This window comes from Neolamprologus brichardi, chromosome 3, assembly GCF_056152115.1.
Source record: "Neolamprologus brichardi isolate AB-2024 chromosome 3, ASM5615211v1, whole genome shotgun sequence".
Lineage (NCBI taxonomy): Eukaryota > Metazoa > Chordata > Actinopteri > Cichliformes > Cichlidae > Neolamprologus > Neolamprologus brichardi.
The window spans coordinates 47892722-47906764 of NC_142106.1; the positions used below are offsets into that span (position 1 = coordinate 47892722).

At 38.7% G+C, this 14043-nt stretch overlaps 1 protein-coding gene across 15 annotated transcripts in view; it reads left to right on the forward strand.

The window, feature by feature from the left end:
* The window catches only part of ablim2 (actin binding LIM protein family, member 2), a 91126-nt gene that overhangs the window by 60094 nt on the left and 16989 nt on the right, over positions 1-14043 (forward strand). For 2 of the 15 annotated variants that reach the window (XM_087837770.1, XM_087837769.1), the window contains exons 8-16: positions 14-72; positions 1054-1107; positions 4382-4459; positions 4582-4725; positions 5505-5537; positions 6257-6374; positions 7237-7503; positions 12068-12175; positions 13854-13907. In XM_087837770.1, coding sequence (XP_087693896.1) covers positions 14-72; positions 1054-1107; positions 4382-4459; positions 4582-4725; positions 5505-5537; positions 6257-6374; positions 7237-7503; positions 12068-12175; positions 13854-13907 — 915 coding nt within the window. Of the gene's footprint in view, positions 1-13; positions 73-1053; positions 1108-4381; positions 4460-4581; positions 4726-5504; positions 5538-6256; positions 6375-7236; positions 7504-8132; positions 8205-12067; positions 12176-13853; positions 13908-14043 lie in introns of all 15 variants that reach the window. The other 13 variants (XM_087837784.1, XM_087837780.1, XM_087837771.1 and 10 more) reach the window with 13 other exon arrangements.

The following is a 14043-nucleotide window of genomic DNA, read 5'->3' on the forward strand; positions in this document are numbered from 1 at the left end:
TCTGTGTCTTCAGGATCGTCTATCTGGCATCCTCCATGCAGACAAGCAGCCAAGCAGGAGGAGAAGAGTAAGGTGGGTGGTAAAGGCAGTCCTGACAGAGATATATATATATGTGTGTAAATAAATGACAGAAGAGATAAAGCTCTGATACTCCCTTGTCATGAATTCCTCAGAAGTTAAAAAGGAAGAGTTTGAAAAACCTCTGAATATAGCACAGTCAGTGGATGAGTTTAGCTGCTTTTAATACAGAAAGTGGAATATCACAATGAGCCCAAAAAACAGTTTCAAAAACTGAATTTTTCATAGTCCCAGGAAATTATAATGGAGGTCTCCAACCTTCTTGTGTACATGAAATAGTGAGCAGGAGGAAAATTTGGGTCTGTGTTAGACAGTCACTGAGGTTTCTTTCGAGTTAACATGAACTGCTGAACTGCCGTTTCAGGAGCTTTTTGCCCTTTTTTTTAATCCCTACAAGCTACGCAGTTCACAGTTCAATCTTTATTACAAATTTTTGTTAAAAAGTTATTTTTTGTTTTTAAAGTTTGTTTTTTTTCCCCCCTAAATAGACCTAATACCTAAAGTAGAGGTACCAACACATCCCAGTGTCCACTGCAATGTTTACTGAAATAAAAAACAACAACAATAATAATTTAGAACATTTTTACAACTCATCTGGCATTTTTTCATTTAGTTTTCTAAACTTGAACATTTCATAATTTGTTTCATTTAAAATAAAAATGTTCATCAGTAAGAACATTCCTATGAATATTTTCATGTCATTCCTTTTGTTGTTGCTGGTCCCTTTCAGTCATTAAAGTAGTACAACAATTTATACAGACTATAGAGTAATAACAGAAACAAAAATGTCACCAACAACAATGCATAACAAGAATCACCATCAAAAGAAAATTGTGTGAAGCTGAAGTTAAATAAAGAGAAATGTAATTGAGTCAGTTTAAAAAAAAGGTTCTGGTTTGAGCATTGCATCAGCCATTGTCTGCCCTTCCTCCATCTCCCTTCCTCATTCCTCATCGTCACCCCTCTCCTTCCCAGAAGCAGGTCCGGATACAGCTCAATGATGGCCTCGAGCAGCAGGTCGGTGCTCCTGTACGTCCCTGCAACCAAAACCCCACTCAGTTCCCCTCACCTCACAACCATCTGCTGCATGGGTTGTTTAGAACTGACAACTTAGTGCTGCATTTTCTTCATGCAGTCACAGCAACACAAAGTGTTAAAGTTACATTTGTTACTTACTCTGGTGCTATGCAGAGCTGACATATGTGACTAAAGAAGCTGAGGATCTGTCTGCGCATGTACCCAGAATGGTCCCCTGGGCAGTTATGATTATGATTGATGTGGCAGTGGCTGCATCCATAGAGGGCAACACTCACACAGCTTGGCCAGACAGAGTGGATGCTTCTGTCTTGTTTCAGCGTGCTAAAAATATCAAACACAACTGTTACGATTCTCCAAATATTTAATTTGCCGTATGATGGAAAGTTCACTCTCTCTCATTCAACTTGTGACTTAAACATCATCGGTACTGATCCCAGTACAGCTTCACTAATACAGGCACTGCGCTCTCTGCGTTAAGTAGGTATTTGCTGTTTGAATTTTTGAGGAATTAAAATGTGTTCTTTTATCGTTTGTGTCAAACAAAATGCCCCTGTTATAACAGAAAAATGAAGTTATGCAGAAGTGGAATTAAAAAGGGAGATGAGAAGATTTAGATTCTCTAGCAAACTCACCTCAAACTGTCTTTTTATATAAATAAAATTGATAGAACCTTTAGAAGTGATATTTAGCATATTTCTGAACTTTTTACTTTGTACTCCTGCTTTGAGTTTTTATGCTAAGCTAGGCTAACCGGCTGAGTCTGAAGTGTGATCATAATATCAACGCTAACTGTTACAATTTACGTACACTCATGTTTGATTGTCATGAAAACAGTGTTGGAGAATTACAGTTCACCATTTGTCTGCTAAATATTTAGCACTGGGTTAACATTACTGTCGTCCTTCTCCGTGGTTTAGTTCCCTCTTGTTGCCATCTTCTAGATGTTGTGTCTAACACATATTATCTTTTCAGTTATACTTTCAAGTGTGTTTTTTAAGTTTGAGTGTTTGCAATATTTATATAAAGCCATTGGGACTGTTAAGGCATGAACAATAATGCAGCAATAAGGTAAACGCCATGTACATCAAACAAACGAACAAAATGTTCCCCAAAGGTAGTTTAAGGAGGAGCTTATTTCCGTCTGTTTACAAATTTCAAGCAACTTGAAGAGTAACAGTTAGTCAACGGTATAATGACATGACAGTGTCCCCTAGTGGTCAAATTATGACGGGCACAAAGCAGGACTAACGTGATGTAATTCTACAGATTTTATGGTTTCTCTTGGAGAGTAGTCTTATCTTGGATCTGATTGGCTGTTGGATGGATTTAAAGAAGACTTGAGAAAAGTATAACAGGGATGACTAGTAATCCTTGTTTTCTGCTTGTCCATGTCCACAGCTGGGCATAACTCTAACCTTAAAGGAGCACAGTTTTTGTAGAGAGGTGACCTGGATGGATGGGCGAGTTGACATATATTTGGACTTTGACTTTAATTCTGTTTTTATTATTACAATGTTAAGGTTTAAAGCTGTACTTTTTAAAACATGACAGTGATACGACTGTGGTCTAGCTTCTTGACTTATTTCACTGTAAATGCAAAACTTTTGGGGTTTGAGTTTAAGAGGACACTTCTCTGGGAAGATGATTGTTTTTACTATTTTTTATCAATAATGATGAAAAACTTGCAGCAGTTGAAGCAGCCATTCAGGATAAGACTTTATAGGATTTTCTGTGTTGTTACATTACTACCCTAAAGAAAAGAAAGGGCAGCTTTGAATAATAAAAAAATGTATATGATATAACGCTGTATATAATATATAGAGATGGACCGATCCGATATTACGTATCGGTATCGGTCCAATACTGACATAAATTACTGGATCGGATATCGGAGGGAAATAAAAAATGTAATCCGATCCATTAAATATCAAAAAAGCACCTCACAAAACTTGCGACATGGCGTAACTCGGCTCATAACCGTAGCACGTTGCAGCAGTATGCGTCACGTGATAGAGCGGCTGTGTGTATTTGTAGCCTGCTAACAATCCGGCATTTCATCTCCGAGGAAGTTATCCCAGAGAGAAGTAAAGCAAATGTGTAAGTTCATCTCTGAATGTTAGTAAAGCATTCCCACATTAAGCTTAACAACCGATATATGGAGCGACTGCCTCTCTCCCTCTCTCTCCTGCTGCTACTTCAATCATGAAACTGATTAATGATCAGCTGATCGGCTTTTCTGTCGTGAGTCCGTCTCTCTTGTTTGTGTGCTTCTCGCCAGAAAGAGGAAACCAGCGGCTGAACAACAGCAGCACGTTTAAGCTTGATAAGCTGTTGTTAGAATTTATTTAATATTACTTTATACACCAGGATCTTTTTCTATGCAGCTAACTGTGCAGGGGCGGATCTAGCAAAGTTTAACCAGGGGGGCCGATAGGGCATTAACAGGGAAAAGGGGGCACAAAGACATACTTTTCTTTCTTATTCTCATTTAAAATGTCTAGCTTTTAATAAAAAATCATCTGAATCTTACACCCAAAGTTTTAATCTAATGTAAAATGTATAGAAGTCCATTACTGTATATAGTAACTATTAAGTCTAATATACCCTAGTAAGCTATTGTACTTTTTCCTTTGGGAACCATCTGTGCAGTCTGCAATTCTGTTGAAGAAAGATGTTGAATCTATTTAATTATTCTTGAAAAATAATTGATTTCTGTGCATTTTTTTTCACACTGCATCAAATTAAAGTTGATTACGTCAATTAAGCATCATGAGGGTGGGTGGTTTCCTATTTTTTTTGTTTTTTGGGGGGAGTTTTAGAACCCTATTAGTTAGGTTGCTTACTCTTTAAAACACCAGAATAGGGAGGATGGAGTAGGTTTAAGTTTATTAGATTGATCAGTATTGCTGAACTATGAAATATTTGGGTGCAGTGTATTTTTTGCATACAGGTATAACAGAATAGCTGTAGTGTTTTTTTTGTTTTGTTTTTTTTTACTTGAGTATGAACTTATACAAAAAGCAGCAAGATGTTAAAAAACAGTTTTATTGATTAAAAAACACTATACCGGATTCATATCGGTATCGGCAGATATCCAAATTTATGATATCAGTATCGGTATCGGACATAAAAAAGTGGTATCGTACCATCTCTAATAATATCTTACTACGCATGAGTTTGAATGGATGGCAGTAATTACATGAATGCCACCTTTCTTAGCCTGTCATAATTCAGTGTGTTTAAAACTGCTGTGTGTGTGTTCCAGGTGACCCGGACTTCATCAGAGAGCATCACCTCAGTCCCGGCATCCAGCGCCTCGGGCTCTCCCAGCAGAGTCATCTATGTAAGACTGCATCACCTCTAGTCACCCTTAAGGGAGCAACAGATGACTTTTGTACCTCTGCGCTCCTCCAAGTGTCAGTAGGATGCAAATAAAAACTAAATCTGTCTCCTGTCTGCTGCCAGGCCAAGCTAGGAGAGGAGATGCTGGACTACAAGGACCTGGCAGCCCTTCCAAAGACCAAGGCCATCTATAACATAGATAGGCCTGACATGTTGTCTTACTCTCCCTATGTCAGCTACCCATCTGACGAGAGGCACTATGGAGAGGTAACTCCGACTCCATTTTCATTCGCTGCTGTGATGAAGTTTTTCACTAGTAATTCTTATGGTTTGTCATGACTCCGTTATGACAGTAGAACAATACTTCTATAAAACAAATTTAAGTTTCAGTAAAATTGTAACTAAAGGGGTTTTAAATGGCTCAGAAAGCAAGTAAACATAACTTTGGTACAGTAATAAGAGTAAATAGAATTCACCACACACATTCTTACCTGCTTAACTGTTAATGAGTGTCAGCCAGAGACTAGCCAAATATGGGCGATATGGAGCAAGTGTTTCTGTCCTGATATTGTTTGTTAAGGTGAATTTATGCAGCATATATCCAGACTTAAACTGAAAACCAGAGGAATGTGTCTTTTTTTCTAATGATTTAATACATCCAATCATCCTTTTATCTCTAAAGAACTGATTTGTTCACAGGTTTCTTTCTGTCTCACTCCAGTGAATGAATGCAATTTGAGCGAGAAACCTTCCTTGTGTCGCTTCTTCCCTGTCTTTTCGTTTTACTTTTCACCTTCTTCATCCTCCATCATCGCAGTGAAGTCATTCATTAATGCCACACTGACGCAATCCTTTGCAGTTCAGCCACAGCTTCACAGCGCTGACCTTATAAGCTGAACTGTAAACTTCCTCATTCACTCATCAGCAATGTCCTTGCATTTGGACATCATTGCTCACTCCCACTCTCATTGCTGGTTGGTTAACTCATATATTCTCACATATGAGTTTTTCCTAATCATTGGCTCTTTCCCCATTTTCATTTGCAGTCTCCCCAGCTGCTTTCTCCTACTCCTACTGAGGTAATGTGATGCACTGTGTCTCAATGTGGATGTAAATCATACTTCATCAGTGCCTTCTTGTGTGCTTGTGTGTGAGTGTATGTGTTTGTGGACACAAACAAGTTGTTTGCCATATTTGGGACATAAGAGTTTTCTAGGGTAATTGACAGTTTTAAATGGTTTGTGGGATGTGTTTTAATTGTTGGATTATGTGCAGATATGATAACATTATACTATGTGTTGAGCTGTGTTGGATGAAGGACACATCTAAAAGCTGCAGGACACTGGCCCTTGAGGCCTGGAGTAAAGCATGCTCTTTGGTTTCCCTGCCAAAGGCTAATATCAGTAGTGCAGGATTCATTTTCTTAGAGTCACAGTTTGTCAGTTTCAGTTCTTGGTGGATTAGTATAACAGCACAAGCAATAAAAATATATGTAATCAGATTGTTTTTAAAATAGAACATGCATGTTGTTCTGAAAGTTTGAAAAACATCCAAACCATTTGCTCCATTTGTTGATACATATTTGAAATGAGTTCTGCTCTTAATCATAACAATAAGCGCACACATTTCTCCTCACTCCTGTTATGTTGACGTTATGTTATCTTCGCTCCTTGGTGTGACTTGTGCAACATAACTGAGCTGCCTCACTATCAATATTTTAGAAATTTTTTCTCTGATGTTGAAATTAAGGACTGAGTGCATAGAATGTACTCACTCTGTTTTTATCTTCTGTGTTCAGGGTGATGGGGAAAAATCACCCCGTCAACGGAGGCCATCGAGCCCCAGCTCTAACAGCTCCCTGGGGGGCTATGGGCGGTACACCCCGTCTCGTTCCCCTCAGAACTACAGCCGACCAGGTATTAGCAAAACCCCATAATCCATACATCACTGTGGCCTTATGAAAAGCTGAAAGGTCTTACTTTCCAATTATGTCCAAGTTTAACCCGTATTAGATCCAACAGTTTATGGCTCAGTCACACTAGACTAATAATAGGACAGAGGGTGCTCACTGAGTGCATTACTTTTTTATTTTTAATTTATAAATGGTTGTTTTTGGTTGTATTACTATATAAAAGTAAAGTTGCAGAGTGCCACTGTTTTCACTCGGTCGACTGCAGAATTAAGTAAAGTCCCAATACAAAACTTGCATTTGCACCATTATCAAGTAAAGTACAAGTGCATTAAAACTGCAGGGATAGTCTTGACAGAACTTGACAGAAATACCAAATTTATTTATTATTTAGTCAAACATCTCAAGCTGTGCTGTATCATATACATGTAACATACTCTCGTCATAGACCAAACACACTCTCCCAACTTGGTGGTCTGTTTAAGCTACACATCTTTCTTACATGTTAATGCTGCTGCACAGCATCACTGCTTGCTATTTGAACCCCTCCACCACCCCAGCGTCCACCTGTATGCTCTTCATCAAGTCATTATATATGTTTAGCGTAGTTGCAGGTAGTGATAAGATAAGCCTAGGAACTGTTTTCTTCTGTGTTCTGTAGTATATATGTATATCGGGCCTGTTTTCTTTTGTGTATATATATATATGTATATATATATATATATATATATATATATATATATATATATATATTACTTTGTGGTTTCTTACCCTTTTTCCAAACAGATTTAAAGGCTTTAAAGAAACTTTGTATCCTAATAAGTTTATCCTATGCTTTGTACTCTCCTGTGATTTGCTTGGATACCTAGGACCAGAGATATACCTTGCCGGTAGACACAGCAGCCAAGCTTTACCCCCAGCCCTCATGGGGGGCATTAAGTACCCCTCCACCTGGGCCAGGAACACATCCTCCCCACCCATGTACTATTCTGGTGGGGCTGAAGGGAGCAGTGGTGGTGGTAGTTGTGGCAAGTACTCGCCTACACCAACAGGTGGTAGTGCAGGCTTGTCTTTACACCTAAATCCCACCACCCTGGCTTTGCTGCAGCAGCACAACTATATCCCTTACTTTAGAGGTATTAGTGACTAAAGACTAAGACATGGTCCAATGCAGACAATGGACTACTTGCTAGAATCATTGCTGCTAAAATTTTAAAAAGAGAAAAATAATAAAAGCCAACTAAAAATCTATATATTTAAATATTTAAAAGAGGCTTTAACGTGTCCCAAAAGCTGGTTTCCAAGATGCCCGAAAAGAAGCATGGAAACCTGGTGATTCAGCAGCAAACCAGTCCTCTCTGTATTCGACTAAGATCTAAGGTCTTACAGAATGGAGTGCTGTGACCAATGACCTGACTTCGCATGGGTTTACCAACAGTTTAACCGTGTGCTGTAAACTCTCACTGTGTGTCTTTGAGGACCTGGATTTACCATAGACTTATGAGCCATAATGGGAATAGACTATACTGGTGTGAACTGCTGTAAACTTTGGGTCACTCATGAAACTTTATTTTCATTCTGTATTCTCACTGATTCTTGAACTAAAGCCATGAAACCACTGATGCGGTTTTCAATGTCACACATCCCTGAAATCAACATCACAAACCAGTACCTTTCACATTTCCCTCGCATAATGTAACCCCTGCCCGGGGGCTTATTCAACAAGCTCGCTTTCCTTCATCCCCTGATCTCCCTCACCTCTCAGGGTTCAAACAGGACCCCCTACCTGACCCTAAACCTAGGACATCCCTGCATCTCAGTTTACCTCCTCCTAACGGTAAAGACAATAGCAGTTCTGTTCTCTGTGTTTCCTCTCCCTGTAGTGGAATGGATAGCAGGTTTTGTGATGTTGTGTTCTGGTATTGTGGTGTTAACAGGTTTCATGGGATGCATCAAGGCATATTTTTAGGACTGCTCCTTTTTTCTCATTCTGCTTGCCCTGTTCACTTGTGTCTGTGAATGTGGTTATTGTTGTGCATGGTTTAACTCCTTGTAGACCTGTTTGTGACCCTGATACATCTGGTATTAACTTTTAGAGAATGGTTAAGGGCGATTCATTTTTGCACTTGTCTGTTCTGCTTAGCTATTTTTCTTGACATTTTCTTGTTCATTGTCATAATACAGTCTTTATCACCGTGAATTTGATATAAATCTTGAAGACTATGTAGGTTTTCTTACTTGATGATTGACAAATGGTAAATTCCTAACACAGAATCATTGGAAAAGTCTATTGTGTATGTCAGAGATCTACATTGTGTCAGAGAGGATTAAGAGGATAAGTAGCAGCTTGGTGCTTGCTAATCAAATACCGTACACAAAACTCAAAGCTCTGGCAGTTTATTGTTCAGTAGTATTCAGGTATATGTTAACACAATACCACAATCTGGAAGTGGAAGGAGCGCACACACCAGGAGCTACATTATGGACTCTGTAGGTCTTGCTTAACATGTTACATGTTGAAGTTCGTAATAGTACAATAAGAAAATACTAAACAAGAATGGCTTGTTTGGAAGGATGTTCTAAAAAGAACAGGCCAGCATGGCTTGGGTTTGCAAAGTTGCATTTGAACAAACCACAAGACTTCCGGAACAATATCGTTTGGACAGATGAGATCAAAGTGGAGCTGCTGGCCATAATGGACAGCATGCAACAGGAAAATCATCCCAACAGATTGGCTGAAAAAGAAAAGAACCAAGGTCTAAAGACAAGTGAAAGTCCAGACCTCAAACTGTTAGATATCTTAAGAGAGCTGTGCATGAACAAATACCCACAAACACCAATGAGCAGAAGCAGTGGTGAAGAGAAGCAGAACAACATTTTTCTTAATAATGCGAGATAGTGATAAAGTGCTCATGTGCTCATGTGTGTGTTCAGTTTTTCACAGGACTGCATTAAGCCCTGTGAAAACTTTCTTTTTTTTTTTATCATTGCATCTGCAGATGTTGTCAATTTTTCCGCAACAGGACCCAATAAAATGTTCCATGACACGGTTTTAAAAAAAACCACTTGGCTTAATACCACCAGTACTCAGTTGATTCAGCAATAAAACCATAAACACAAACTAGTGCACTAGTGAGTCTAGAGATATTCCCACCCTGACACTTTCAGGCAATCATACACGTGTATAAAAAGATGTATAATCCACAATAGATAATAATATATTAATTGATATTAATATACCACTTAACTTACCATTTCAGTTTTGCCCTACTGTACCTGCTCCATCCAATAATATAAACATTAAAACTCATGTTAGCAGTGTTGTCTGCTTGTGCCTTGGTCTGCATTTGGCTGCTGTTTTAAATGTAGTTTTATGAGCACATCCATTTTGGTTTAATGGGTAAATCAATGGGTAAATAAATGGATAATTAGATAAGCTGCTAATAATAAATTTAGAACTATATAAATTTAAGGTTGAGAAAACTCTTGTACAATGGCATTATCAGTTTGACTTTTCCAGTCGTTTCAGCATTTAGCACTATCAGAGAGAGCCTAGTTTACTGATGGCTGAAGGGCATGCAAGGTCACAAATGCCCACTCCTTCAAAAGGCTGCACAAGGACTATTAAGCTTACTTAGTAGTTTTAATTTTTAATGCAATTTGAAGAGTACTTGTAGAGTGATTTAAAAGGTGGAGACACATTTTGCACAGAAAATCACGAGCACTTGGGCCAGGGTTTTTTTTTCACAGTGGGGTGAAGAGGCTGAGATGGGAACTCTTTTATGGGGAAGATGAAAGAGAGGAGTAACACAGAAATGAAGCAGACCAAGCAGACTGATCTGTAATTTGGGATCGGGTTTCCAGTTGCAGTGGCATGCAGCGTAGTGTTGCCTTAGAACTGCTGTTTGTCTTTATGCAATAGACTTGTGTTTTAATGATGTTTTATTGTAGTATTAAGACTTGCTGTCAGCTGCACTCAAGTTATCCAGATGTTTTGCTCTGCAGATTGGCCCCTATGGGGCAAAAAGTGTTTTGAAATGAAGTGACACTGATGAAGGATATTTAGGAAAGAACCTTGTAAGGATGAAAAATGCATGTTTTCGTTTTAATCCCCAGATTCCTTGTTAATGATCCCAAGCCGTCTTTTATATCTTGTTTTGTGTTATTGGTTTTTGATTAATGAATGACTTTGCCATTGTGTAATCTGTTCAGATAAACTGTAATGCATCTCCTCCCAAACTCTCTTAGCCTCGTGTCTTAGCTCCAGATGTTTGTATGGATGTTCTGCCCTACATTTAGACCCGCACTAACAGTACTATTGTGTGTATGTGTGTGTTTATGTGTGTGAAGGGGATCCACTTAGACTTGCGTGACAGTGATCTCATCCACTTGCATCCAGATCCCTGATGATAATTCCTCTGTGTCTAAGGGGAGATGAGTGTGTGTGTTCAGTCAGCTAACACTCTCACACAGAGACACAGTCTCAGTTCTTCCTCAAAGCTCTGGATGTAGAGTGTTTATTACTTTTGGCTTCACTGTTGTCAGTGACTCCATCACCCAGCCTGCTTGTGTTGTAACAGTGGGTGTGCCCTGGTTACGCAGCACCCAAATGCATGCAGTCAGCAAAATGCATGTCACATTGTTACACTTAGCACATGGAAAATGTTACGTGATGAGAGGTCATCCGCCCTTCAGGTGTGCTATGATACTGACTTTTATTGTCTTTTTTACATTTGTATTATAAGGTAAAGACCCTACAATAATAAGGTCACTTATAATTCAAACAAAGATTTGTAGTAGATGTGTGGTAGAAGCTTTTCAAGAGCTGTTTCCAAACATTTTGGAGGACTTTCTGAAACCATAGAGTAGCATAGGGTTGACAACTGGCCGGACTCCGACGGCTTTATATGTTCCAAGTAAATCGCTTGATTGGTTTTTAATAATGACTTCTACGGCATCAGAATAAACAAACTAAAAACAAGTTCCTGCTGTCCTGTGCAGAGTTGCAAGAGGCCTTTTCTATCTTAATGTGCGAGCCCTCTGACATGGCAGACATGTAAAGAACTCTGTGGACATCCCACAATTGGTGCTTTTAAACTGGCCTCATATGTTGACATAACTTAAAGAAAACTCTTGAATTAATAAAGTTTTGTATTAATGTCTCTATGCAAGGTAAATTTGACTTGTAGTGTAAAGCTGGCAGTAAGACTGAAAAAAGAGTAATAGAAAATGCCAATCTGAATCCTACAGGCTGAGATGTAAGTGGCCTAAGATAAATGAGCATCTGAAAATGATACTTTGAAAGGAAAGTACACTAGGCGACAGACATGTCTTCCTGTGCTTGGGAATCCCCGTAAATATCTAAAAATATCTCATTTGGACTGATGAACAACATAGTGTAATATTACTTACATTAAAGTGCTAGCAAGAATTATTTATAAATGTCATCGCTTACAAGGTAGAAGACCCAAATAACATCCCACAAAAATTTGATTATTCAGGATATAATGAATACAGACACTGTAAATGGCTGGGTTATGAAGTCACTGGATAAGGTATTATAGTAATAGCTGCATGTCTGAGCTGTATAAGTAACCTTACCATAATACTGTTTTCTGCCCCCCCCAAATTCCCTTGTTTTCCCCTTTCTTTCCCAAAACCCCCTTTGCCTTCCATACTCAATGCCCTCCACGTTTGGAGGTAGTGAAAGCGGTCGGAGTACCCCCAGTTTATCCACCTATTCCGATGGCAAATCCCCCTCATCTGCTTCTACATACGTGGCTGCTCCCCGGCATTTCCACATACCAGGTAGGCCATACAGGACTGCTTAGCTCACAGCTCAGCCTACAATTTTCACATCATACCGCTTTAGACAATAGGCCATCATTAACTGTAGCCATTATAGAATCCAGATCAAACTAAACTAAACTAAACTTGCTGTAATAATCTGTTGTGAACTTAGGTTCAGGTTAGATTAACTGCAGCAAAGTTGAAATCTCAGCCAGTGGAATTCACACACTTTGGGTGTCTAGTTTGTCTTATTCATTTATTTATTTAGTTATATAAAATGAAATTAATTGATGCAATTTCTTTCCACAGAAAAGCTTTTGACACTATTAAGAAGATCAAAGACATAGAGCTCGATTATTATTTGAACAAGTGTCAGTGTCTCTATTAAGCCAGTGGGTTCTTCTAAATGGCCCGAATCAGCTTGATGAATGCCACCAGTAAATAACTATGCCATGTAAAGCTACATGTTCTGCTGCATTTGTAGGATAAGTTTCGTTTCCAGTTATTTCATACATGAGTTCAAAGAAATCCATAACAGCAGAGGAAAGTTTGTCTTTACCTGGACGGAAGGCTTTGAGGACCAGGCAATTGGTAACATTGGCAAGATTCTTCTTACTCATAAAAGAGACACTAATTATAAATTTCACAGGATTATTATGGTTTTTTCATGCAGACTATTTTAGCACATTACTTCTTTATGTTCTGTTGGGCTCTTGGACTTTAATTCACAGTGTTCTTACTGTTTACTAATTTCAGAATAACTGCACAGAAATAATCAAACAGCAGTGACACAAGATCCCAACATTTGGAAAAGCAGTCACATTTTAACTGTGTTGTCTTCGCTGTTTCTCAAAGAGGGAAATGGAAAAATAATTCCCATTGTCAATTATACTGTCAGTCATGGAGAAGGGGGGAAAAACCCCTCATGCTGGAAGCAAGTTATCCACTTCATGGCTTTCACAGTCATTGCTCTTATTGCTTTTATATGGATATTGTTTCAAATGCTGACAGGCACTGAAACAATCCAGAGAAATGACCAGCATCTGTTGTTTTATTGTGAGTCCTGTTTCTGCCGTGTCTTAATGTGTGTCAGTCGTTACTACGCATCTCCATCAGAGGCCTAGACAGGTTCACTGACACTAAGATGGATTAGATCAGCTTTAGGGGATAACACACAGTCCTCATCATTCTGCAGAGGTCCTTTATCGAGCACTGCAGTGTTTGCAACAATTCTTGAACAAACCTTCAACTTTGGGCTTATGTTTAATGTTTATATTATTAATTTAGATGCCATTTTTTAATGATTTTATTTGACATTTTCTCAAACCTGCTAATACAAGTGGACTTTTTGATGCCAGAGGATTATGTGTGGCTGCTGATTTTAATCTTTCAGTATCATTCAATTGTTCTGCATCAGATGACCCGCCATTCCCCTTAAACAGTGACCAATACATTTATGTGTTTTGAATATGTTGCATGAATTTAAAATTGCTGATTTATCTGAGATGCCAAAATGAAAATGACAAATGACTTGTGTTGAATCAGCTTTCCTGTTCCCCCGTTTGCTTCTTAAATATATCTCATCCCGCAATAACTGCTAACTCATGCTTCTTTTTCTCCATTTTCTCTTTCTTTCTCTACCCTGCTCATGTTGGCTTCTTCCATTTTCTTTCTTCTGCTCTGTTCCCATCTTCAGAGACTATGGTCAAAGATAATATCTATAGAAAACCCCCCATCTACAAACAGCATGGTACAGTCCACTTCGTCCTTAACACTTCTTTATCTGGTCTGGTCTCTGCACGATGTGTTGCATGCTGCCTGTCAGTCACGTCATTCATTCCAGTTCTCCTCCTTTATGTTCTAAGAACTGCGCTTGTCTAGAAGGC